At 42.2% G+C, this 25,887-nt stretch overlaps 1 protein-coding gene across 16 annotated transcripts in view; it reads left to right on the top strand.

Annotated features, from left to right (window-relative positions):
* FHOD3 (formin homology 2 domain containing 3) overlaps positions 1-25,887 on the top strand; it is a 458,821-nt gene that overhangs the window by 340,284 nt on the left and 92,650 nt on the right. For 5 of the 16 annotated variants that reach the window (XM_059139169.1, XM_059139164.1, XM_059139166.1 and 2 more), the window contains 2 exons: positions 6,373-6,480; positions 25,055-25,189. In XM_059139169.1, coding sequence (XP_058995152.1) covers positions 6,373-6,480; positions 25,055-25,189 — 243 coding nt within the window. Of the gene's footprint in view, positions 1-617; positions 966-1,361; positions 1,434-6,372; positions 6,481-25,054; positions 25,190-25,887 lie in introns of all 16 variants that reach the window. The other 11 variants (XM_059139160.1, XM_059139156.1, XM_059139163.1 and 8 more) reach the window with 7 other exon arrangements.

The raw sequence follows: 25,887 nt of genomic DNA, 5'->3' as shown, positions 1-25,887 counted from the left end.
GGCAAGTGTGAGGTGGGTAAAACTTGACTTGCGTGCACCAGTCCCTCTTTTCTGGCTGTTGGCATTCCTTGCTGGCATCTCTTCTCCTTTGTCCTTTTCGGTGCATGCTTTTGAGGAAGCACCTGAAAGCAGGAGCCTAAAGGACGAGGCTTGGCAGATACTTCCTCCTCCAGGCTGGGCTTTTTAGGAGGAGGACCGAACTTCAGTTGGACCCAGAGAAAGAAATGAAGTTCAAATCGTGGAAATTCACATGCCAGTACAGTCAGTGGGGAGAGCCTGGGGAGACTGGGGAGATACTGAAGAGGAGCCTTAGGGGCTCCATGAAATCCACACACACAAGCCTGTGAAGGCCTGGAGGCCAGACTGGTTTGCAGGGGTGGGTCCTTGCGTTCGTCCACTTCTGGGAAGTCTTGCTTCCCAGATTGACAGGCCCAGGGTGCCGGGATTGTGGGGCAAACTGAAGCTTCTGGTGGTGGGCTTCCATGCTGCAGCTCAAGACACAGCTGGATTCCGGAGTGAAGCACCTGTAATGGTAGTGGGGTTCCTGTGTCTTATTCACTTTCCTAACCTTTGCTTCCTTTTCCTTCCCCCCGCTTCCTTCCTCCCTGCTGGGGCAGCAGAGAGGCCAGACCTGCCTCGGAGCAGACCCCCGCTGGCGAGGATGCTGCACCTGAGAGCTCAGCCCTCTCCAGGGCCACCTCGCAGGGAAAGCGGCTTCCGGCCAGCCCTGCGGTGGGGAGTCCCTCGCGCAGCGGGTCCTCCGGGCCTGCCCTCCTGTCACCGCCCCTGACCCCTGCCTCCGCCTCCCGGCCCTCGTCTACGGCACCTGGTCCCCTGAAGGCATCACCGACCATAGAAAAGCTGCCCTATGTGCCCCACAGCCCTTTCCACCTCTTCTCCTATGACTTTGAGGATTCACCCTTGTCCGCCAAGGAGAAGGAGGCCGAGGCGCAGAAGGAAAGCAGGTAGATCCCGCCTCCTGGAGGCCTGTGTGAGCTTCACCCTGGGAGGGCCGCAGAGCACGTTGCCTGAACCTTCCCACTTGCCTTCAGCTGTGTTTGTGTGGCTTCCAGTCCAACCAGAGGGCAGCTGTGACGTCAACTAACTCCCTAACCACTAACTACCAGGGTTCAGGCAAGAGCAGAAAATTGTCATTCGTTTGAATCAAAGAGCTCTTCTATTACACAATTACTAAAAATGGATTTTTAAGCATCAGGTTTTTAAAAATATGCATGGTCTGACAAAATTGATACATTTTGCCCCTACCTGTGTGGGCCTTGTTTGACCTGCGGAGCGTAGCACGAAGGGTTCCGCCCTCTTTTCATGCGGTGTTTTGAGTGGGATTTTCCTTCCTTTAATAGTCCCTCTGATTCCCCCCATTTGAGCACGTATTCCACGTCTGAACCCTACAACTTCCGGTCTTTCTCTAATAGGTGGGTGTCTTTATTTTCTCTCCCTTTTCTAGAGCTTTCTGGTTTGATTCTAATGTATGTGGGTTTCTTTCAAGGATCTCCCCGTGAGATGGCAAGGAATTGTGGTTTGAATCCCTTCACAGGCATTGATGCAATTACATTATTAAGTATGAGCGCTCTGATGATTCTTGTAAAAATTGGAGAGAGGAGCAGAGGGAGGGAGGTGTGCAAGTCAGAACTGCACGAGAACATTTTGGCAGCTGCTCGTCACGTGCCTGTGTGCCTGCCCTTCACAGTTGCCTGGCTTAGGAGTTCTCTGCAGGGTGGGGAAAGGGGGGCAGAGGGTTTGAATATTTTGAGCCATCAATTGTCTAAAATCAATGATTGATGATACTGATGGCTTCTCTCTTAGAGTGATAATCATTGGTAATACTGACCTATTTATTATGAACCAGGCCTATACTTCCCATGAAATTAGCATCTTAAAGAGTTAATGCTGAGAGGTAGTTTCTGTTACCAGTCCTTATTTACAATGAGGAAACTAAGGCAGGGACAGCCAGGGAAGTGGGGAGTGGTTTCTACCCCAAGCGCTGTACTCCAGGTTTTGGTCCTAACTTGTACATTGCACAGTTCTCTTTTAGAGAGTCTCTCTCCTTCTTGGGCTCATCTGTGCAGCAGCTCCAAATACCAGGCCTGAACCTTGATCCCTCCCCACCAGGGGTTCTCGAGGAAAGTCCTTGTCAACAAAGTGCTTTTGCCCGAGCCTGCATTTGGGGGACCCTCGATCTGGGGGCTGAGCAAGAAGTTATGCCTTGTTTTGAATGAAGGCTTGTGGGACCCAGACTTGAAGAACAGCTCCTTCACACCACAAATAGGACCAGTTACAACAGGTGTTGGATACTCTATCTAATAAATATAATTAATTTAGAAGTGTGACCATCAACCCTTCTGCTTACATACAAACTAAGAATATTTTGAAACTTCACTCAAGGTTTCTTGTTTTGTTTTATTTAATTAAAGATTTATTTATTTAGAGACAGAGAGCATGCACACACGGTGGGGGAGGGGCAGAGGGCAAGAATCCCAAGCAGACTCCTCTCTGAGTGCGGGCCCTACACGGGGCTTGATCCTATGACCCATGAGATCATGGTCTGAGCCAAAACCAAGAGTCAGATATTCACCAACTGAGTCATCCAGGTGCCACATACTTCTCTCAAAGTTTTAAATAGCCTGCCTGTAGTTTTTTGTTAGGAGTTTAAACTGTTGTGAAAGATATAATTTGTCTATTGTCTATGTGCTTTAAATTCCTTTTTATCAAAACCTTGGGGTTTCCAATTTAAATGATTAAATTCTGGGAAACACCTGCATATGCTTCATTGGCAAAGCCTGTCTTCAGATGAATGAGGCTGAGTTTCTGTCAGAAAAAGTATGACTTCACATTTCAATTCCGTTACATGCATGTCCCTGTGACGACCATCTCACTTCTAGAATTGAGAAACAAAAATGGACAGACTGTGAGTTATTTGGATAATTGTTCAGGTATTTTGAAAAAAAAAAAAAAAAGGCATTTTGCTTGTTTTATTACCTTCATGTCATTTCAGCACAATTCCTAGGTAGGTGGGCAGGTAGATAGAGGTGGTGTGTGAGGCCTGGCTCTGAGGTTGCTCCTGAATAAACTAGGACCTTCTCCTTCCTCAGTATATCTTAAGGGTTTCCCTCAAGAGGGAGACTTTCCCACACTGTGCCTTCGCCTGGTATCCTGGAGGTTTTGCCGCTCAAAACACTGCCCCATGCTGGTTGGCCTGGGTAAGGGTGTTGCTTTTTCCCCTAAAAGCAGAAGGCAGTTGTGAAGGGGAGGCAGGAGAGGAGAATTTGGAGACCCTAGGAGTGGCCACAAGTGGACCCATTTTAGGAAAAGAGCAGATAAAAAACTCGTGGCTCTGAGCTCCCCTCCTCTTGTTTGCAGGGTGGCATGGTATGCCTGCTGGAGTGTGTGAGCTCCACTTTGAGCACCTTACACTACAGCTTCTCTAGTAGTCTCTTCTAGGTCTCAAACTGTGGGCTTGCTAGATCTCTCACTTGATTTTTCTGGAACATCTCCAACACAGCTCTTAGGTCCTCCAAGAACAGTATTTCTGTGCAAGTTAAGAAATGTACCTTTGACCGGAATAAAAATAACTTGGTAATCTTGTGTTCCCCAGTAGGGTGCTGTTAGCCTGTGAGGGTGACTCTGGGCTTCCTGGTGATGGCCTCACAGGCTCTGATGGAGCTTTCCTGGGTCCAGGTCCCTCCCATTTGGTCGTTGCCTCTGCTTCTAGTCCTGGGGGATGGGAATATGAGAAATACGTACGTTGCTGGAATGAACGTACACATAAATTAAGAAAAACAGCTTCTTGTTTGTGCATAAGGATTGCCTTATATTTAACCGATGAATTTTTATAATTTTTAATCTTTTGTCGGACAGGAATCTGAATGCCGTATAAATATTGTTTGTACCTATTAATTTTCTGACATTCACTCACTGTGGTTTTCATGGAGTCTGTACGGGCCAGTGGTGGACTGCCACTGAACCGGTTCTAGTAGATACCAACCAGGTAGTCCTCGTAAAGGGCCAGAGGAGAAAAGTACAGTGAATTGAGTGAGTTGTATGATCCAGTTTGTTGGGCTGAAAATGAGAAGCAAAACTGAACAGACTGGGAGGTATTCCAATTTTAATTGCTCAGCCATTAAAAAAACCAAAGCAGGGGGAATATGCATTATGCTTGTTTTTATTTCCATCAGGTCATTTAAACTCCATTTTAGGAAAGTAATCCTGTTAAAACAATCTCCAAGATGTCCCCTTTTGGTGGGAAGGGGATGGTTTTAGATGCTTGTGTAGAGTAACAGGCTGAGTGCCCAGGCGGCTGGGGGATGCCGGGCCGCAGCCTGAGGTCTCAGAGCTTCTGACCGCGGCCACCTTCCCTGCCCACGTCACAGTGCTCTCTGCCCCCGTCTCTGCCTCTTCTTCGCTCCTGAGCATTTTTTCTCCTTTCTCTGCTGCCTCCTTTCTTTGTATGTTCTTCTCATCCTTTGCCTTTTGCCTTCTCCGTGCCCTGTGGTTTGGGAGCACTCTCAAAAAGTCAAACCAACCCTCACATGGAGAAGCAGTTAACCTATTAGACACATAGAGGGTTGGGTTTTTCAAGAGAAAAGAAAAGGAATTCCCAGAAGCCACGTCCTATGAAGGTGATGTGTTCATTGAGGAGGACGGTGTGGGGTAAGATTGTGTGAGCTGAGCCTTCTTCTGCCTTGTGGCGAGTCTCAGTCCTAAGCATGGCCTGACACGTGATCCCAAATATACATGAAGAGCGGTAGCTAAGCACACCAGACTTAGCAGCACAGGATAGATGTGGGGTAATATAAATATTTTGCTTCCCATTAAAGCAATGTAATTTCTGAAGGCAAATGGAAAATATATGTCTATATTCCACTTTTTAAAATAGATGGCCTATTTTTAATTTTTTTCTATACATAGCTTTTGATTTGGAGAATATTTTTATACAGTTGTAATCTAACTTGGTATAAATAATATATTTTGATGTTTTACTTGAGCATGCATATAAACATTTCTCGTCCTATCACATACAGAATTGGCAGTCATTTTAATGGTTGCATAATATTCCATCGATAAATAACAGATCACACTTTTCCACCATTCTTGCGTTGTTACCTATTTGGGTAATTTCTACCTTTTCTACCATGATCTTAATAATTTTCCAGTGACTATCACCATGCATGACATTTTCCGTATGCAATTAACCATAATTATGTTGGCTTCCCAAAAGTAGGCTTAATTCTGTGAAAAGATATCCACATTTGAAGTTAAGTTGCTTCCTAGAATGATTTGTGCTAATTTCTGTTGATGGAAGCTTGAACTGGTTTCACTGGGTGTAGGAAGCTCTTTGTATTTTTGTACACTTATAGTGACCCATGGGGTCCCATATACCCAAATACAGTGTCCCCAACCAGTTTAGGTAAAGGAGTCAGCCCTGCCTTGTGGCTGAGCAGATTGAGAGGAAGAGCTCATTGAATCTCATTATTTGTAACTAATCATGAGTGTCTGCTCCCCAACCCCTTATTCCCCACCACAAGGGCTTCAGGTTATGATATGTTTTCTGGGAACACACTGAGGGGTAATAGCTAAACACAAACTGCTAAAAAGGACAGCTATTCTAAAAAAGAGAAGGAAAATTCTAGAATTTTACAAATCCCGAAACTTGTCAGAGATGACTGGGAAATGATAAAGGCTCATTTAAACCCGATGGCTGTACTCTTGGTTCAAATATATATATATATATATATATATATATATATATATATATATATATATATATATGCTGAAAATATGAATATATGTACCTCTGGTCAGCAGGCCAGTCCTGAAGGTCTGAGAACATTTTCTCCTTGGTCATCGAGCATGTGACAAGATGACATTTAATGAAGGGCATTGACTGGGAAATACCTAAGGCAGAATATTTACTATGATGTTTGTTTAGCTCATCATGTGGTATTTTCTATAGATCTTTAATGGATTTAACACTAGTTATACCACCATGGGAAGCATGAAGAATCTTCATATTTTCAAATGAAAATAATTTGGATTCTTTGTTAGCAAAAAATATTAACATACATTTAAGAAGGAAATATGAAGGTTTTATTTAAACCTTTTGTCATATATCCTGCTGCCTCAATGTTGGCCTTTGGGAAACCTCTCTAAATGAGAAGTAATCAAAACAAAGCAGTTAGTAAGTCAGTCAAAGCAGTTAGTAAATTAGAATAATCACTAACGGGATTAGCATTTCTAAGCCTGATTTTCTTACAAAAATTAAGATAGTTTGCTAAATGTTATTCATTTACTGACTTGTACTCATTTCTCTGTCCTTCCACACTCCTCCCCACCTTAAACTTCTGCACTGTTTAGATACAACAGCCTTGGCAACACCTCTTATCACTCAAGACCTTCTGGATCTGCTGTGCCTGCCACTCCCACATCATCTCTCTCAAACCCACCAGAGGCCAGGCCAGAAAGGTAGGTTTTGTAAGAAGCATGCAGATCACGTCACTGTCCTCCAGTGAAGGAAATCAGTTTAAGAGTAACTAATGGAAAAGTATAAATAAAAAGCATAATCTGAGATGTTTTCCTTTACATAATGTAGTCCAGAGGCAAGAATATCTTCTCTTTCCACTATCTACAAAGTAAATATTTTATTAGAGGTGATATTTGTTACTGTTGTCTCATCTCCCTACAAACTTCCCATAGAAAGTATAAAAATTTGTTTCCCAAGTACGTAAATGTGAATGCTTTGATTGACCTGTGAAAAACCATTCTAGGTTTTGTGTAAGGTCTGCATTTTGTTCTATCAACATCAGTTTTTACCTTGCAATGATTAACTCCATATAAATCAGGAGGTAGTAGGCCCATTAAGGTCAATGCCTTAATGTAATTAGTCCAGGACCTACCAGAAGAGAAAAGAATTGCACGGGTCCATGGAAGGAATGTAACTTGGCAAGAGTATTAGACCACTAGAAATTAACTAATTATTACTTCTGGAAGCGAGTGATTGCATAAGGATGTGTTTACAAGGAAAAGGTAAGACCTGTAATTTTAGAACAATTAAAAACAGTTACCCTTATATGGTAAAAGTGCTGAGTTAGAGAAGACTGGCTAGGGTTACAACATACTCACTGGGAAGTTATTTAATACCTGAGGGTGAAATGCCACTTATGCCAACTCTTACCTTAGAGGGTGGTTTTGATGAGCCAATGAAAAGGTACCCATGAAAGCACTGTGTGAACCCCACTATGTGGGTCAGTGGGAAGTGACAATATGTTTTAAGATAGAACATCCGTGTCTCATGATCAGAAATCTAGACAGGAGCGATTCAGAGTTTGCCTCAAATCATGAATTAAAACAAACTCGACCCGTATTCTGTACTCTGATTGTCTTCTGTGTATTCTGAAGTACGTTTTGTTGAGTGTGGCTGGTGGTTAGAGGTTTGGTTGGGATGGATAGCAGACAAGACCTTACAGTCCCAGGGAGAGGGGGCTGTCCAGTAGGCTTTATCTCACCACCCATCACATTATTTTCCAAGGTGGCACCTAAGCACCTTGTTGTCAAAATCTCAGGTTCCACAGCCCAGCATGGCCCTGGCCTGGGCATATTTGGGCTTAGTTAGGTCTTGACAATAAGATAACAAGTTGGTTACCTTGAAGACCCTGTCCTACACCCTAGGGTACCTCTTCTCAGGATCAGCTGAGATAACTTCTGGTCCCAGAGAGGTCACCAATGAAGAAGATCCTTATCTTAATAGATGTGAGATTGAAGGCCAAAGTCAGGAAATTAGAATCTTACTGATATTACATCTCAAATCTTACACGTGCTAGGTGGACAGCAACTTGGGAAGAAGAACCAGGTCCCATTCATTGCTGTGTCCCCCATAGTAGCTGGGGCCTGGCTATGGCAGAGATGGCAGGAAACACTAGTTGAAGGATCAGGTCCCCTTATTGGTTGGGGGAACAGTGTGGAGGTCCCTGAAGTTGACAAGTTATAAGGATGGGAAGTTTGCAGCTTTCCAAAGCCCTGGGCTTTGTGGGAAACTTCCCTCGGGTCCTAAAGAAGAAGCTCCAGTCTCTGCCTCTTTCCCATCCCCTGGAAGCCCAGTTCCAGGTTAGAGATGGGGAGTCCTCTGGAAAGACCCTGCCCCGGTCTCCTCCTCTGTTTGGCTGAGAGCCTCCTGGAGCCCAGGTGGGGTGGGATGAGGATTAAAAGAGGAATGTGGGGCTGGACCCCAGAGTGTCTGGGGAGGAGCCTAGTCTTCCTCCTGAGACCTCCGGAGCTGTTAGGGTTTGGAAGCGTTGGTGAGGTGCTCTAACACATCCATAAATGGACCCAGTGGGTTGAGGCCACAGGGACAGAGGCTACGAGAAGCTGTATCTGAGTCCGAGAGAGTGGACCATGCCCAGGAAGGGCAGTGGCCATGGGGCTTGAGAGGAGCTATGGGTTTGGGCAGACTTGGAGGAGGGTGGGAGCAGGGCTAGTAGAATGAGTGAGGGGTCAGGTTTGCTCGAACATGAGAGTGTTAGAAACTAGCAACTGAGACAGAAGGTACTGGAAGAAAAGCAAATCGAAGGTGGAGATGTTTAACCTGGGGCATGCAAGGCATGAGGAGTCTGTATGACACCCAGGGAGATGTTGGGGGGCCCCAGGGAGGTGGACCCAGTGGTCCTTGGCTTGAAGAAGGTAGTGGCATGAAATCCCTCCAGGCAGCCTGCTGACACCTGGTGACCAGAGAAACCAGTAATGGGGCCTTTCCTTTCCTAAGTGGTCTGTTCTCTCTTACAACCATCTCTGCCATAGAGAGTTCTTTACTGCACCTTCTGCCACATCCACTAGCAAGTAAAGATGCAAAGGATTTATTACTTCCTTTACATTTGCATGATTTTTCCCAACTATCACTGTCTATGGCTTTGAAAAACCATGTGATGAATCATTTGAAACATCAGATGTGCTGTTCTGTTATTAAGACCAGCAGGTCCCCAGGCCTGACTGTGCCGCCATGTTTCCTCTTGCCTTGCTGGCTTATATTGGTGACTGTAAAAATAAGGAGGACCCCAACTCCAACTTACACTTGTATACCATCACCCAAATACATGATGTCAGTTGTACATATCATAATATATAATTTAATACAGCTTAATTTTTTTCTTTTTCATTTTTGACTACTGGATTCTTTGGATGTCACTCATAATTTGTTTTCATGTTTATGACTATTTCTTGCCCTATTAAGGTATATGATTGTTTTTACTGAAGTATATGCTTCAGTAGAATTCGTAATGCTATTAAGATGTTTTATATACACATAATTATTGAAACCAAGATGAAAAACTCAGGAAAGACATTAAAGCATTACGAACAAGAGTTGCATTTTTGCAGGGAGAAACCACGTCTTCTGTTAACACACTCCTGACAAATAAACAGCTTGTCAGGGTGATGTGCAGTACTGGAAAGAGCTAGAATTCTACTTCCTTGATTTGGAAATAAGTCTCCTTTCCCTGAAGTCCTAGGAGAATCAAGCCAACTAAAATACCTCTTCAGGCAGGTCGGGCCACTTACAACAGGCCTAGATACCACCAGGAATCATTGTGAGCTTAGAGTTTTCCATATTTTTCCCAAGCATACTAGTATATTGGACACTAATCAAATTTGGAATGATAAGTTGACCTAGAAAGGAAGAACTGAAGAAACAATATACAGAATTAAGTCAAGGCAAGGGTATTAAAAGGAAGCCATCTCCAGATCTCCTCATTATGTCATTACAGCCTCATTTATAGGGCTCTTTTTCAGAAACAGCGTAACTTTAATTTTCATGAAATCGGAAGTTGAGTTGTGCCAAAACAAGAGAAAATAAGAAAACCAGAACTATTTGCAAAGGCCCTTGAAGATATAAGAAGCAACTGTTTACCAAAAGCAGACTTTCTAAATGCTTCAATTTTGAAAATGTGCTTTCTGAATGGAAATGTTCTAAATATTTTTATAAGAAAAAATTAGAAGACTATTTGAACCATTCATGTTGAGTATTCAAATGAGACAAACAAGCAAACAATAATTACACCACAGCAAATGTGTCTGGGAAGTTGGGAAGAGCAGACGGCACTCTCTTTCCATCCCTGCAGTGACATCTCCATCTTGTGGGCCTTTTCAGAAATGGCGGTCAGGTGCTCATTTCGTGTGGTGACCTCAGTTACTGGGTGACTGAGCAGGGGTCAGAAGTCCAGTGCCTGGGGTTGAAAGTACTTTGAGTCCGTCAGTCTCGGTGCTGGGCCTGGGGAATACGCTGATAACAAGGCCCGGCTTATACCATGAAAGGGGGCGTTAGGGCCACACACTGAGTGCTCCATGGGAGCACACTGGGAGAACCCCAGGCCCAGATTTCAGGCAGTCAGGGGGGAACTTTGTACACTTATTGAGCTGAAACCTGGAGGGTCAGTATGTGCCTTAAGCAATGATTCTGTTCTCTCTTTCACTTACAGCAGTACCATTGGTTACTGGAAAGGACAGTCACCTGCCTGTTCTATGGATTCCTATCAAGAGCCTTTAGAAAAATTCAGGAAATGTCTGCCCCATATAGTTGTCCCAGCAGAGTTTTTCCTACTTCCTGGATGACAGTAAACCCACGTATAAGTAATGGCAGTTCCATTGGGAGTAATAATGCATAAAAGGAACAAGTAAAGGATGCAACTTTAAATTTTATTTTTATGTGGGCTTTGCATGTACAACGCACAGCATTTAAAAGGTTATATAATAGTAATACACTGTATAAACTGTTCTGCATTCTGCTTCTTCACTTAAAAAATATATCTTGGTCTCCCCCGCCTCCCCTGCCCCACCACAGTACTTAAAATTGTTGCATTCTTTTTAACGGCTGCATCCTGCTTTTTTCTCTTCATGTACCCAATTCCATACTGATGGGCCCGTGTCTTGCTGTGACCAGTGACAGTGCAGTGTAATTCGTGCCTCTGTGTCATGTAGTGTATATGTGGTTATCCATAGGATAAGGTCCTAGAAACAGATTTACTAAGTCAGTTGTTGATGCCTTTTAAATTTTGCCAGATTTCTCTTTGTGAAGACTGTACCCATTTTGATCGAAACAAGAGAGCTTGTTTGCCGATTCCTCTGCAAAAGGATCATTCAGCTTCTCAACCATTGCTAACCTGGCAGTGAAGAGTTATATGTCAGCAAAATTTAAATTCGCCCTTGTCTTACCATGAACATGATTGAGCATGTTTTCATATATCCACAAGCTCTTAATACTTCCTTTTCTGGGAATGTTTGGTTCATGGTCATTGAGCTCTTACCCAAGGGTGGAGGTTATTTATAGACTGATAAGAGCAGCCATTATTTTCCTCAGTCACTGGTCTTTTATTTCATTTCTGGTGGTTTTGCCATACAGAAAAATTTAAATTTTATGAATTAAATATGTTAATCTTTTTTTGTCTTCTGGTTTTGTGTTCCTCATGGAGCAAGCCTTTTCTCCCGTGCTTGCTTCCAGAATTTCAAGTTACAACTTTCACATTGAAATATTTTATCTATCTGGAAGTTATTTTGGCATATGGCATGAGGCGGAGACCCACCTTAAATGTTTTTGCTTGTTTGCATACTATTTATTGAATAATCCATCATTTCCCTACCAATTCATCACACACTGATAGGAACACAGATTCACGCCTGGGTCTGTGTTCAGACTATTTGTTAGGTGCATCTCCCATCTCCTGTCTTCTCTGAGGCAGTCAGGTGCTCTCCCTCTTCCCACTTCTTGTCTTTACCAGTCAGTCAGTCATCTTTGGAGGGGACTGCATCGTGGGCTACTTTGAAACAGTCCTGTCATTTTTGTCATCTGCTATTATGCAGTGTTTTATGGTGATTAATATATGGAACAGAGAATGAGGGGTAACTGGGGAGCCTGAGACTGAGCAGTAAGGACTAGGAGAATGGGAGCCTGCTGTGTTGAACAGTGACTTCTCCCAAGTCAAGCTGCCCCTTGTGTGATCTCATTTCCTGTGACCCCCTTCAACACCTGTCTCCACCACTGGTGTGGTAACTTCTTCACCAGAGTGAGGGAAAATAGGCATTTTCTGCCTATTTTCAGGCTCTTCTGCTCTGACTGTAACTTGCTATTACCTCTGTCTTCTCCACGTGGGCTCTCTGTTCTGCATGGATCTGCATGTTTATGTCTTCTTGTTCTGGTCAACTTCAGCTTTTATGATCTCTTGCCTTCACTGGTACCTACATGTGCTTGAGGTTTCATTTGTTTGGTCTTCAAACCACCACTTTCTTCAAATATATGATCCGTGTGGTTTTCTCGATCTCTGATACTTGCTGGTTATGTTCCATCACATGATCTATACAGTATTTTGTTAAAAATTGTGTTAGTGGAGTCAAGACCCCCACTGTCTAGTGGAGATTTAAAGGTTTTTTTTTTTTTTTAATTTAAATTGGTCAATGTAGATTTTTTAAAAATATTTTATTTATTTATTTGAGAGAGAGAGAGCACAAGCAGGGGGAACAGCGGAGGCAGATGGAGAAGGAGGCTCTCCACTAAGCAGGGAGTCCGATGCAGGGCTCAATCCCAGGACCCTGGGATCATGACCTGAGCCTAGGGCAGATAGGTAAGGTACTGAGCCACCCAGGTGGCTCCCCCATAAAAGTAGATTAAAAAAAAATACATAAACCTCGAAAGTTACTGAGAAAATCCTGAATAGCATATAAAATAGGACAAAAGGCATAGCCTTGCTATGTGATTCCAATTAATGGCACCCGGTTCATAACTGCCAATAGGAAATAAAAGGCACCAATGTGGATTGAGTCCCTAGCATTCGGAGCAGTTGTGTTCTCGTTTTACCATATAGACTTCCTTCTTGCCTGCCGCTAATCCCCAATCCCAGTCTTGTCACGCTGGGTTCCTGTAAGGCTCAGTGGGGTGCTCTTTAATCGCCTGTGTTACAGCCGAAGTGCAGGAGGGAGAAGCACGGGTGCGTTGGCCATGGGAGTTGGTGGTGGGTCTGGCTCCCTGATGGCAGCTTCATGCGGTGATGCCAGGTGCTGGGGGACCATCAGCCCCTTGTACTGCAGGAGGACTCTGAATCCTCAACAGACTCCAGGGACTCTTCTCCCACATGTGTTTTAGAGCTGACTCCTCACCATTCCTCCTATGAGAGATTTAGTTCCAGATCTCTGTCATGCCTGGACTAGCTATTGAGAAGTAAATGTCCTTCCGAAATACAGATCTTAGTAGGTGACTTTTCCTGCTTAGAAACCTTGAATGACCCTCACTGCCTATCAGTGAAGCCCAGCCCGATTACCATCACCGACAGGATCGCTCTCGTTGGGTCCCACATGCACCTTCCAGCTTCCTCAGCCATCATGTCCCCCACCCTCACTGTACTTGAACCCCATGGAGATGGAGAGCCACCATGAGCATACCAGACTCTCCTGAGGCCTCTTCCCTCAAATATGCTCTGTTCTTTGACTCACCTCTCCTTTATTCACTCACTGGATTCCTCCTCAACCTCCAAAAGCCATGGAGATGACATCTGTCTTATAAAAGTCCTCTGACTTCTTCAGACAGAATGAATTGCAACGTCTCTATGGGTTCACATACCTGTATTTCAGCTCTTGGTCCTTTGACTCATCATGGGTTTATCCCTTTGTTTCTAAAATGGGGTTCACAAATCTATAGTGATCTGTGGTAGTGGACATGGGTCCTACAAACCCATGGGATCAAAATGGGTAACTTCACTAGACTGGCCATGTTATTATAAGATTTGGGGAAAATCATGAAGACAGGACTATGCTCTACAGGATCCATGTTTACATGACTTATAAAGAGGTGGTTTTTCTTTTCAGATCTTGGCTGATCTCATGCGCCTTGCCTTTTCCCATAGGATGACTGCTGCTCCTTCACTGTTGGGCAGCCGCCATTTCTCTGTCTCCCACATGAGAGACAGACCCCTGTTCGCTGCCCTGTCCCATACCTCTTTGTCAAATCAACAGGCGAACAGGTGCCTGACCAGGTTTAACCTCACAGAGTCCTCTTTTCTTCCTTTGGAAAGTGGGATTAGAATAGATTTTTTTTTAACTACATAATTCTCTCATCCTTATTTATATACAAGGTAAGCATAGCAACCTTAAAGGGTACGTATTGTAATTCTGTTGGAAGTGAGAACAGTATGCCTAACACTTTCGAGTTAGGTGAGATCTCTCACTAGGAAATGCAAATATCACTCCTCAGAGAATGCAGATGGAAGAGCTACACCCACAGAGCCGGGAAAAGCAAAAAAAAAAAAAGCCTTAAACCCGTCTCCCTGTCTTTGATGGCTAAGGTCTCCGGTATCGTAGCAGTGATGATGGAGAAAAGTTGCCTGTTTCTTGGGGCTGCCTCTGGAGCTTGCTCCTTTCATTTTGAGAGCTGAGTTGTAGCCTGGAAGTGTGAAAGAAGATTATCATTTCCTCATTTCAGGGCAAGCAGATGCTTTCTAGAGCTAGGCAGGACCAAGAATTACCTCTTCTCCTGTGATCCTTAGATCGGGTGACCCCCAATTTCATAGCCAGGCTGTGAGGACAACCTCACTGTTATGCATTGTCGAATTGCCATTTTATTACTATTCTTTGATCTCTATATCTTCATATTAAATCATCTATTTGTGAATTAAGTGATCATGTCAAATATCAGATAATTTGTGAGCTTAGTTGAACTTCTGTTACTGTATCACCAGGGATAATTTTTTAATAAAAAATGTTCAGATCTGTTTCTCTTACAATTAAGACTTAACTCCAACTTACCAAAAGGAGTGTGTGTGTTTAAATAGCTTGTACAGTAATAATTGACCTAAAAAAGCTGAGCAGAAGTTTTGATGTATGTATATGCAGGTGAAACAATTATCACAATTGGGATAATGCAAATATCTGTCAGCCCAGACATGTTCTCATACCCTTCTGTGATTATGGCTGCCGCCCCCCATCCCAAGCAACAATGGGTCTGCTTTCTATCATTATAGATTAGTTTACATTTTTTAGACATTTATATAAATGTAATCACATTGTCTGGACTCTTAGGGAGGGGTTGACTTCTTTCAATTAGCATAACCATCTTGTAAATCCATTCATTGTATTTTACGTTTAAATACTTCTTCAGTCCTTTTTATTGCTGACTAATACTCCATTGTATAAATATACCGCAGTTTATCTGTTTACCTGTTGATGGACATTTGAGTTGTTTCCAAATTTTGGCTATGAGCATTTGTTTGCAAGTCTTGGAATGGAAATGTGCTTTCATTTCTCTTGGTTAAATGCCTAGAAATGAAATGGCCGAGTCCTATGGTAGGAGCTTGTTTAGTTTCTTAAGAAATTGCTGAGCTGTCTTCCAAAATGGTTGTACACCAGAGTACCTCTGGCCTCATAAAATGAGATGAAATGTCTTCCTTGCTCTTGAATTTTCTCTAAGACATCAGTCAACACTAGGGGTCTGGGGTAACGGGCTTGTTTAAATGCCCAGCTCTGCTATATCCGAAATGGGATGACTCTGGCCCCTGTTTCCTCAACTATAAAGGGGAGAATAAGGGAACTTTGTGCAAGAGGTCATCAGCTTAAAAGAACCACTTCACATAAAAGCATTGCCACACAGTATTGTCTCCATAAATGGTAACTCTTATTACCAGCCCCATTTCAGTGAAATGGAATTCCTGTTTCAGACATACTGGCGGGGGAGGCTTTAACCAGATGGGTTTCTGGGGCAGCCCCCGGGGCCTGGTATGGCCAAGATTAAATATTGCAATTCCTCTCCCTCAGAGTCTATCATCCGCTCGGTTGCAAAACCTCTTTCTGGCTCCTCTCCACCTGCATTCTTAGGTGGCTTCACTCAGTTGCAGTTGCCTCGGGTGTAACTAACATGACTTCAGCTTTCCAGCTGCGTTCCGGGGTGGCGCGCCGTCCCGGTGACTCAGTCAGCTGGAAACCGCTGCGGGAAGGTTCAGATCAAACCCCCAGCCCGCTCTTGCCTCTCAGCCTGGAATTGCCAGGGTCCTATTCCAGATCTAGCCTTGGCGATGGCAGCTTGACTTCTCCCCTGCGTTCAGAGATTTTAGGCTCTCCACATAAAATGAGATGTGGCATGTACTGTTGTGTCCCAGATGCTGTTCTGAGCAAATCCATACCTACACTCGTGTTAACCTGACAGTGCTTCATGAGTGGCAAGTAGTATTACCACCATTTTACAAACAAGTGAACTGGGCTCACAGGTGCTCAATGATTGGCCGTGCTCAGGTTTTCTGTAAGCCTTGCACTCATTCCTTTCTGCCATAGCTGGCCCTCACATCAGCCAAGGTTAAACATCACAGCAACTTCCAATCACTGTAGGTCTTTTTCCTGGAAAACTTAATATGAAAGATAAAAATCTGTTAAAGATGCCTTTATAAGGAGAAGAATTTACCATACTAGCTTGAATTCTGGTATTTGGGTGTTAGGGGGCTTTTTGTTTGTTTTTTTTTTTTGTTTTTTAAGGAATGAGTTGGGATAGTCCTCCTTGTATGGTCTGGATGCAGTCCAACATTGATATTATAGGTTAAGCCCATTTCCAGAAACAGGATTTACAAGACCAAGTGTATGTTCTTACATGTTGGCTTATCCAGACCTACGGAAATTTAATTTATTAATTTTATGTTTCTAGACTTTTGTTTCCAGTATGACCAAAGTGGTTTATATGCATCTAGGACAGAAAAGCTCATGGTGGGGGCATCTGGGTGGCTCAGTGGGTTAAAGACTCTGCCTTCGGCTTAGGTCATGATGCCAGGGTTCTAGGATCGAGCCCCGCATTGGGAATCTCTGCTCAGCAGGGAACCTGCTTCCTCCCTCTCTCTCTGCCTGCTTCTCTGCTTACTTGTGATCTCTGTCTGTCAAATTTAAAAAAAAAAAAAAAAAGGAAAGAAAAGAAAAGAAAAAGAAAAGCTCATGGTGGGGGCAGGGGTGTGTGTGTGTCTTTTTATTCTCCCTTCCTGCTACAGGGATCAGTATTAGGGTGCTCAAGAGAATGGATCTTGAGTTGTTCAAGGCATTTTGTTCCATTTCCAGAAAAGAGGAACCATTCTGCATTGCTTTGAGTTAACAGCTCACGTTTCAATTCTTTCCAAATGGAAATTATTAAGGAAGGAGACATCACGTATCATTAATGCTGCCTGACAGTGCTATTGCTGTGTGCGGACCAGAGAGTCACTATGAGAAGGCTCCTTACAAGGTCCAAGTGGGCACGAGTACAGTCTGCAAAAAGGAATGGCCTATCCATTTGACTAAACTGGACCGTCCTTAACTTTCTCAAGTTCTGATGCTACTTTAATTTTATATAGGCTCTAATACAGCTGACATAAGGAAATTATGTTACGGTAGGCTACAGAGAAGCTTCACGGGACTTCATTAGCAGTCACTAATGGCCCACTAGTAACTTATGTATTAAGTTTTCCCTGAAATAAGCGGAAACACTTAGGAGAACAAACTAAAGTCAGAAGTATAAGGGGGGACTGGCAGGGTCCTTGTCTCGCACTTCATCCAAGAGCCCAGACCACCTAATTCGCTCCTATGTCTTGCCTCTGAAAAGAGAACTCAGAAGGTAAAGCTGCTGGGGTTTAACAAACAACCACACAGAACAGGCTGGGAAGCTGGGCTGGATTCAAATTCCCCATGTAGGGGAAAAATAGTTCCTAAAATAATTCTCTGTAGAGTAACTTACTTTTTGTTTTAAAATTCTGGAACTAGGGGCATCTGGGTGGCTCAGGTGGTTAAGCATCTGCCTTTGGCTCAGGTTATGATCCCAGAGTCCTGGGACCATGTCCCACATCGGAGTCTTTGCTTGGCAGGGAGCCTGCTTCTCCCTCTCCCTCACTTGTGTTCTCTCTCTTGGTTTCTCTCAAGTAAATAAATAAAATCTTTAAAAAAATAAATAAAATTCTGGAACTAGACTTAACTTTTTGTTGGACAGACCCTTTAAGTATGATATAGTATCCTTCCTCATCTCTTATTATAGTCTTTGGCTTAAAATCTAATTGATCTAATATAAGGATTGCCACTCCTGCTTTCTTCTGAAGTCCATTAGCATGGTAAATTCTTTTCCACCCCCTCACTTTAAATCTGGAGGTGTCTTCGGGCTTAAAAATGAGTTTCTTGGAGGCAACATATAGATGGGTTTTGTTTTTTTATCCATTCTGATACCCTGTGTCTTTTGACAGGGGCATTTAGCCCATTAACATTCAGGGTAACTATTGAGAGATATGAATTTAGTGCCATTGTATTGCCTGTAAGGTGACTGTTACTGTATATGGTCTCTGTTCCTTTCTGATCTACCACTTGTAGGCTCTCTCTTTGCTTAGAGGACCCCTTTCAAGATTTCCTGTAGAGCTGGTTTGGTGTTTGCAAATTCTTTCAGTTTTTGTTTGTCCTGGAAGCTTTTAATCTCTCCTTCTATTTTCAATGATAGCCTAGCTGGATATAGTATTCTTGGCTGCATGTTTTTCTCATTTAGTGCTCTGAAAATATCATGCCAGCTCTTTCTGGCCTGCCAGGTCTCTGTGGATAAGTCAGCTGCCAATCTAATATTTTTACCATTGTATGTTACAGACTTCTTTTCCAGGGCTGCTTTCAGGATTTTCTCTTTGTCATTAAGACTTGTGAATTTTACTATTAGGTGACGGGGTGTGGGCCTATTCTTATTGATTTTGAGGGGTGTTCTCTGAACCTCCTGAATTTTGATGCTCGTTCCCTTTGCCATATTGGGGAAATTCTCCCCAATAATTCTCTCCAGTATACCTTCTGCTCCCCTCTCTCTTCTTCTTCTGGAATCCCAATTATTCTAATGTTGTTTCGTCTTATGGTGTCACTTATCTCTCGAATTCTCCCCTCGTGGTCCAGTAGCTGTTTGTCCCTCTTTTGCTCAGCTTCTTTATTCTCTGTCATTTGGTTTTCTATATCACTAATTCTTTCTTCTGCCTCATTTATCCTAGCAGTGAGAGCCTCCATTTTTTATTACACCTCATTAATAGCTTTTTTGATTTCAACTTGGTTAGATTTTAGTTCTTTTATTTCTCCAGAAAGGGAATGTCTGTATTGATTAGGTCCCTAGCCTTCGGTACTGCCTCTTGTTCTTTTTTTTGTGGTGAATTTTTCCGTCTTGTCATTTTGCCCAGATAAGGGTATATGAAGGAGCAAGTAAAATAATAAAAGGGTGGCAACAACCCCAGGAAAATATGCTTTAACCAAATCAGAAGAGATCCCAAATCGTGAGGGGGGAGAAAGGGGATTAAAAGAGGTTCAAAAAGGAAGAAAGAAAAAAAAAAGAGAAAAAAAAAAGAAAATAATTTTAAAAAAAATGAAAACGAATAAAGAAAAATATAAAAAAGAAAAAATACATATATTAGATAAACTAGTTAAAAAACGTTAAAAAAGAAAAGGGTAAAAATTAAAAAAAAAATTTACCCAAAGGCGAGAAAAAAGAAAAAAAAAAAAAAGAAAAAAATTAAATTAACTGCAAGACTAAAAAAAAAATCACAGGGAGAAAGCCATGAGTTTCGTGCTTTGCTTTCTCCTCCTCTGGAATTCTGCTGCTCTCCTTGGTATTGAAACCGCACTCCTTGGTAGGTGAACTTGGTCTTGGCTGGATTTCTTGTTGATCTTCTGGGGGAGGGGCCTGGTGTAGTGATTCTCCAGTCTCTTTGCCCCAGGCGGAATTGCACCACCCTTACCCGGGGCCGGGCTGAGTAATCCGCTCAGGTTTGCTTTCAGGAGCTTTTGTTCCCTGAGCGCTTTCCCTAGAGTTCTGGAGGACGGGAATACAAATGGCGGCCTCCTGGTCTCCGGCCCGGAGGAGCCGAGAGCCCAGGGCCCCACTCCTCAGTGCGCCCTCAGAGCACAGCGCCCAGTTACTCCCGTCTGCCTGACCTCCGGCCGCGCTCCGAGCTCACCGAGCCTGCGACCGGTTCAAGGTAACACGGAGCTGCGAGCTTACTGTCGGCTCTGTCTCTGTAGCCGGCTTTCCCGTTCCAATACCCGCAAGCTCTGCGACACTCAGACACCCCCGATCCTTCTGTGACCCTGCGGGACCTGAGGCCACGCTGACCCCGCGTGGGCTTCGCCCCAGTTTAGCCTCTGGAGCCATGTCCCTCAGTAGAACAGACTTTTAAAAGTCCCGATTTTGTGCTCCGTTGCTCCGCCGCTTGCCAGGAGCCGGCCCCTCCCCCCAGGGTCTATCTTCCCTTCGCTTTGGATTCACATCTCCGCCAGTCCTACCTTTCAGAAAGTGGTTGTTTTTCTGTTTCTAGAATTGCTGTTCTTCTTCTCTTCGATCTGCCGATGGATTTGTAGGTGTTTGCAATCTTTAGATAAGCTATCTAGCTGATCTCCGGCTAGCTGAAGCAGTCTCAGCTTGCTACTTCTCCGCCATCTTGACTCCTCCCCACCTAGACTTAACTTTTAATGTTCAGCTAACTTAGGGCTTCAAAGATATTTGATATTAAAAGAAGAACTTTTATTTTTAAAGACCAAAAGAATGATTTCAAAAAATATATTCCAGGTTTACAGAAGATTTTCAATAATGACAAAGTTCTAGGACTATAAAGAATATTATATATAAAATTGAAGCCCCTGTCCCTTTGATTTTTTTTTTCTTCTGCTGGTGATGACCACCTGAAATTAGTTTTATTGTTTCTGTATATATATATATATTCTGTACATGTATGATTTTGCTTTGCATATCTTTAAATTTCACAGAAATATAGCTTGCTATTCATATTCTTCCAACTACTTTCTTATTTTTTGTCAACCTGCAATCTGAGACATCTGAAACAATATATATCACTATGGTTTTAACTTGCATTCTTTTCCCCTCATTTCTAGTAAAGATGAGATGAGCATCATTTATATATTTATTGGCCATTAATTTTCTTACTCAGCAAAATGTCCATTATTTTTTGGAAGGCAGCTATGCTAACCACTATACCACCAACACTCTGGCACAAAATGTCCATTATTTTTGGTTCATTTTTTTCCACAGAGTAGTTTCTTTTTTTCTGATGTGGAGTGGTTCTTTTTGTTGTATGTATACTAATCCTTTGTGGTTTATATGTGTTACAAGTAGCTCCTCCTAGGTGGTGGCTTTTCTTTATTCTTAAATACTCTTTAAATGAGTACAAATTTCAAATGTTAATATATATAAATGTATCAAGTTTTTCCTGTTTGATTGCCCTTTTTGGTTTCTGGTATTAAAGTTCCTTCTTGAGATCAAACATTGCAAAGTTTTGCTTTTTACATTTTCCACTTAAACTCCTAGAAATTATTTTGTGTTTGGTATGTGGAAGGTCTAATGATGTTTTGTTTTATGCGGCTGATAGTCCAATTGTTATATAGCCCATCACTTCACCACTGATTGAACAATTCTAACATTAAGAGGCTCTTAATGTTCCAGGATTGAGGAATGTTTACCATAGTTTTAAAAAAATTTTTGTTAAATACCCATTGTCAGGTTAAGACAGTGCTCTCCAATCCTAAGCTTTCTGAAGTTGTTGTTGTTTTTCTAATAACAAGTGAGTGTTGCATTTAAAGCTTTTTCTGCATCTATAGAGATAGTCATGGTTTTTCTCCTGTATCTATTAATTTGGTAAATTACAGTCGTTGATTTTTACATCTTAAACATCCTTGCATTCATTGGACAGACAAAACGTGATTTTATTTCAGACTTTGCAGCAGTGTTTATATTTGCAGTCAGTATATAAGTTTCTATCTTCATACTGTTCTTGTTTGGGTTTTGTGTCAGAGTACTACTAATCACATAATATGAGCTGGGAGCTTGTTCTTTATATTCTCTGAAACTGTGTATGAGTAAAAAGAGGTCTTCTCTGATTATCTTATAGAAAATACTTTAAAAAGTCTGAGACTTGTGGGGATTTTTTTGTTTGTTTCACTTTGGTGTGTATGGATGTATCTGTAACTAATTGGTTCAATTTGTTAAGGTTAACAAAGCTTTCTTAAATATTCCTTCCTCAGTCAGACTTAGTAAGTTATTTTTAGAAAATCATCTATTTCGTCAAAGTTTCCAAACATACTGTCATAAAAATTTCTCATTTTCTCATAATTATTTTTGTCTCCTCTAATATCCATAGTTGTATCTAGGTGCGATTCTTGAATATTGTTTATTTCTTGAACAATTTTGACAGAATGTATTTATTATTATGTAAAAAATTATAAATCAGCTTTGATTTTTTTTACAAGATTTTTTTAAAAGATTTTCTTTATTTTTTTGACAGAGAGATTACAAGTAGGCAGAGAAGCAGGCAGAGAGAGAGGAGGAATCAGGCCCCACACTGAGCAGAGAACCTGATGTGGGGTTCGATCCCGGGACCTTGGGATCATGACCTTAGCTGGAGGCAGAGGCTTAACCCCCTGAGCCACTGAGGAACCCCAGATTTTGTTGATTTCCTCTGTATCTTAATTTCTCTCTTTCATTCATCTTTGTTCATACCTTTATTTCCTTTCTTTTGTCTTCTTTGAATTTATTCTACTGTTGCTTTTCAGATTATTGAGTTAACTTCTTTTCTAATATAAACACTGCAGGCAATAAATCTCCTTCTAAGTACTACTATAGAAGCATCCTATAAATCTTGATATATAGCTTTTTCATTATAGTAACCTTTGAATATTTTCTGTGTGTTTCTTCTTTGGCCCAAGTTACTTAGAAGTGTTTACAATTTAAATTGTTACAAATTTAAAATTTTTAAATTTTACCTTCTTCTGTTCAATTCAGTTGCATTGTGGTTAAGAAGGTAGCTCATATGAAACCAGTTTTTGTTATTTCTTTATGAGCTTTGTGGCAGGATCGGTGGTCAGTGAGTGGACAGTGTCTGTGTATTTGAGACGAATGTGTCTTCTTTAACTTGGGGCATTGGGTGTATTATGTTCATTTGTTATGTTAAACTTATTAATTCAAGTCCAAAAATCCATCCTGTCCATAACAAATTTCTGTCAATCCCTGTATGAGAGGTATGGTAAACCTGGTCACCCTTGGCTTAGATTTAGTGGCGTGTAACAGAAAAATAAATAATAGCAACTTAAGCAAGATAGTCTGGACTTCATTTATGTGAAGGAGAAATCCAATTCTATACATGCCTGAATGTCCAGGGCTGATGTCTAGCTCCCTAGTGGGCCTGGAGTATAGGGTGTAGTGGCTCCCTTCCTGGAGCTATCAGGAATGGCCGTTTCTTCCCTCTACATCTGCCCCCACTGAAAGAGAGCCAGAGGCCACTCCCCTCCTCTGGGGAGAATGGCTGTGGGACTTATGGCAGAATATAAGTAATATCAGAGTTGTATCTTTTTCCCGTGCTAAGAACCCTTGTGTTCTCCACCAGGCAGCATGTTTTCACTGAATTGAAGTAGGATTTCACTCAATCAATATTTCAGAAATAGTCGTATCTTACTTTTGGAATTTTTTTCAATAGATTAAGGCCTCATTGTTTATGCAGATTTGTTTTTCCATTATCCAGAGGTCCAACAGACTCCTCTTCCCGACAGTCTCCCTTCCTTATTTTTCATGTACTTACATAATTTTCCTTTTTCCCACCCATTCTCCTGACTTAACATTTGCTGGGATCCCCAATCCTGTGATCCCTCACTGAAGCCTCCCACAGCTGGCTGTCCCCAGAAGGCCATCTTCGGTGGGCACTCCAGATTGTGTGGTATCTCCAAGAGTCAAGTCCTTGGAACATGCTGTCTGTTCTTGGATGCTTCTTGACATATAATGAAATTTCCTTAATTCCAATCAGATTTCAGACCATTGGACCATTGCTGGGTCTTTTTTAATTCATCTGTTATCCCAACACCTGTTTTAAGATGACACAGTTATTTAATTTGAGGGCGTATATTGCGAATCTGGTGTACACTAAAATATATTTCTAGTATATGTAAAATAGAAAACAGTTTTTTTCATAAAGATAGATAGATAGATTTTTATTTTATTTCAATTCAATGAACATATACTGTATTATTGGTTTCAGAGGTAGAGGTCAGTGATTGATCAGTTGTATATAACACCTAGTACTTACTACATCATGTAATGAATGTCCCTCACCCAGTTACCCCATTCCCCCATGCCCTCCCCTTTAGCAACCCTCAGTTTGCTTCCTATAGTCAAGAGTCTCTTATGGTTTATCTCCCTCTCTGATTTTGTCTTATTTTATTTTTCCCTCCCTTCCCCCATAATCTTCCATTTTATTTTTTAAATTCCACATATGATTGAGAGCATATGATAGTTGTCTTTCTCTGACTGATGTATTTTGCTTAGCATAATACCCTCTAGTTCCATCCATGTCTTTGCAAATGTCAAGATTTCATTTTTTTAAATTGATGGATGAGTAAGAAAACGGCTTTACAGGGACGCCTGGGTGGCTCAGTTGGTTAAGCAGCTGCCTTCGGCTCAGGTCATGATCCCAGCATCCTGGGATCGAGTCCCACATCGGGCTCCTTGCTCCGCAGGGAGCCTGCTTCTCCCTCTGACTCTGCCTTCCACTCTGTCTGCCTGTGCTTGCTCTCACTCTCTCTCTCTCTTACAAATAAATAAATAAAATCTTTAAAAAAAAAAAAAAAAGAAAACGGCTTTACATTGAATGTCGGTTCCATAAAGTCTTTCCATAGACAGGTTTAAAATATGTGTGTATCTCTCTGTAAAGAGAGAGAGGATGGAGGGGAGGATGGAGAGAGGATGAGCCTGTATTTATATGTTGTGTGTATTACTGGAATTGTTTTGGGGAATAACAACACTCACCATTGATGACTGCTTCTATGCCAAGCATGGTGCTTAGTGATTTATATACATTACCATCTTCTTGTCCTTTTAGCACATGAAGTGGGTTAATTCCCTCCATTTACAGATGAAGATCCTGAAATACTCAGTAATTTTCCCCCAGCGATACCTAGGTACCAGTGGGCCAGACCCTCAATTCTAACTGAAGTCTGGCTGGTTCCTACTTGGGTGCTTTTAATCACGGGTCAAGCCACTAAAACATTAACTCTGTATCTTTAGGTCATCACTGAGTGGTCTTCTCACATCATCCTTTAGGCAGCACCAAGAGTCACTGGCAGCAGAGAGAGAGCGGCGGCGGCAGGAGAGAGAAGAAAGGTTGCAGAGGATAGAACGGGAAGAAAGGAACAAATTCAAGTAAGAGGAATCTCAAGATTTTCTAACTAACAAACTGAAAATTAAAGCACATACCTTCATGTTCTCTATGATTAATACCGGTATGAAGGGTTAGGTAGTAATATGTTTGCTTTAGATTGGGTCTCTTGTTTTTAAGAAACAGCAAGACATTTCTGAAATGGGCTAGCTCTGGCTTGTTATAGCCTTCTCCCTCTAACCAAATGGCAGGAAGCACAGAAAACCAGCCAAATACAATTAGGAACTTGTGTATTTTGGGGGCCTCCATTATCTAAAATGGTCTTATCCAGACCTTCCTGAAGACGGAGAGCCTAATTGTCTTAACTTAATTTGTCATTTTCCCCTAAAGCTACTCATGTTTTATTCATATTCTATTGGAGGCCAAAAGAAATTGCTTTTTCCACTTCCTGGTTTGCTTCTTTGCCCTGTGTAACAATCTTCAGTATATTTTTTTTGAACAATAATTTCTCCTCCTGTGGAGGAGAAAGCCATTCTGCCGATTACTCCCAGTCCATTATCCCACTGATTTCTCTGGGCTCCATCCAGCTCTAAGGCTGTGTTCGTGTCACAGCCTGTCTGCCCCCACTGAATCCAGGGTCACCCCATTTCTCCTCCAGCTCCAGCCTGTGCACCTGTTCTCCAAGCCTCCTGGTCGACCTCCTTCCGCTTCTCTTCCCTGAGCTTCATGCTGTGTGGTGCTT

This window comes from Mustela lutreola, chromosome 11, assembly GCF_030435805.1.
Source record: "Mustela lutreola isolate mMusLut2 chromosome 11, mMusLut2.pri, whole genome shotgun sequence".
Classification (NCBI taxonomy): Eukaryota; Metazoa; Chordata; class Mammalia; order Carnivora; family Mustelidae; genus Mustela; species Mustela lutreola.
The sequence above is the reverse complement of the archived record's forward strand: the minus strand, read 5'-3'. Positions and strand labels throughout refer to the sequence as shown.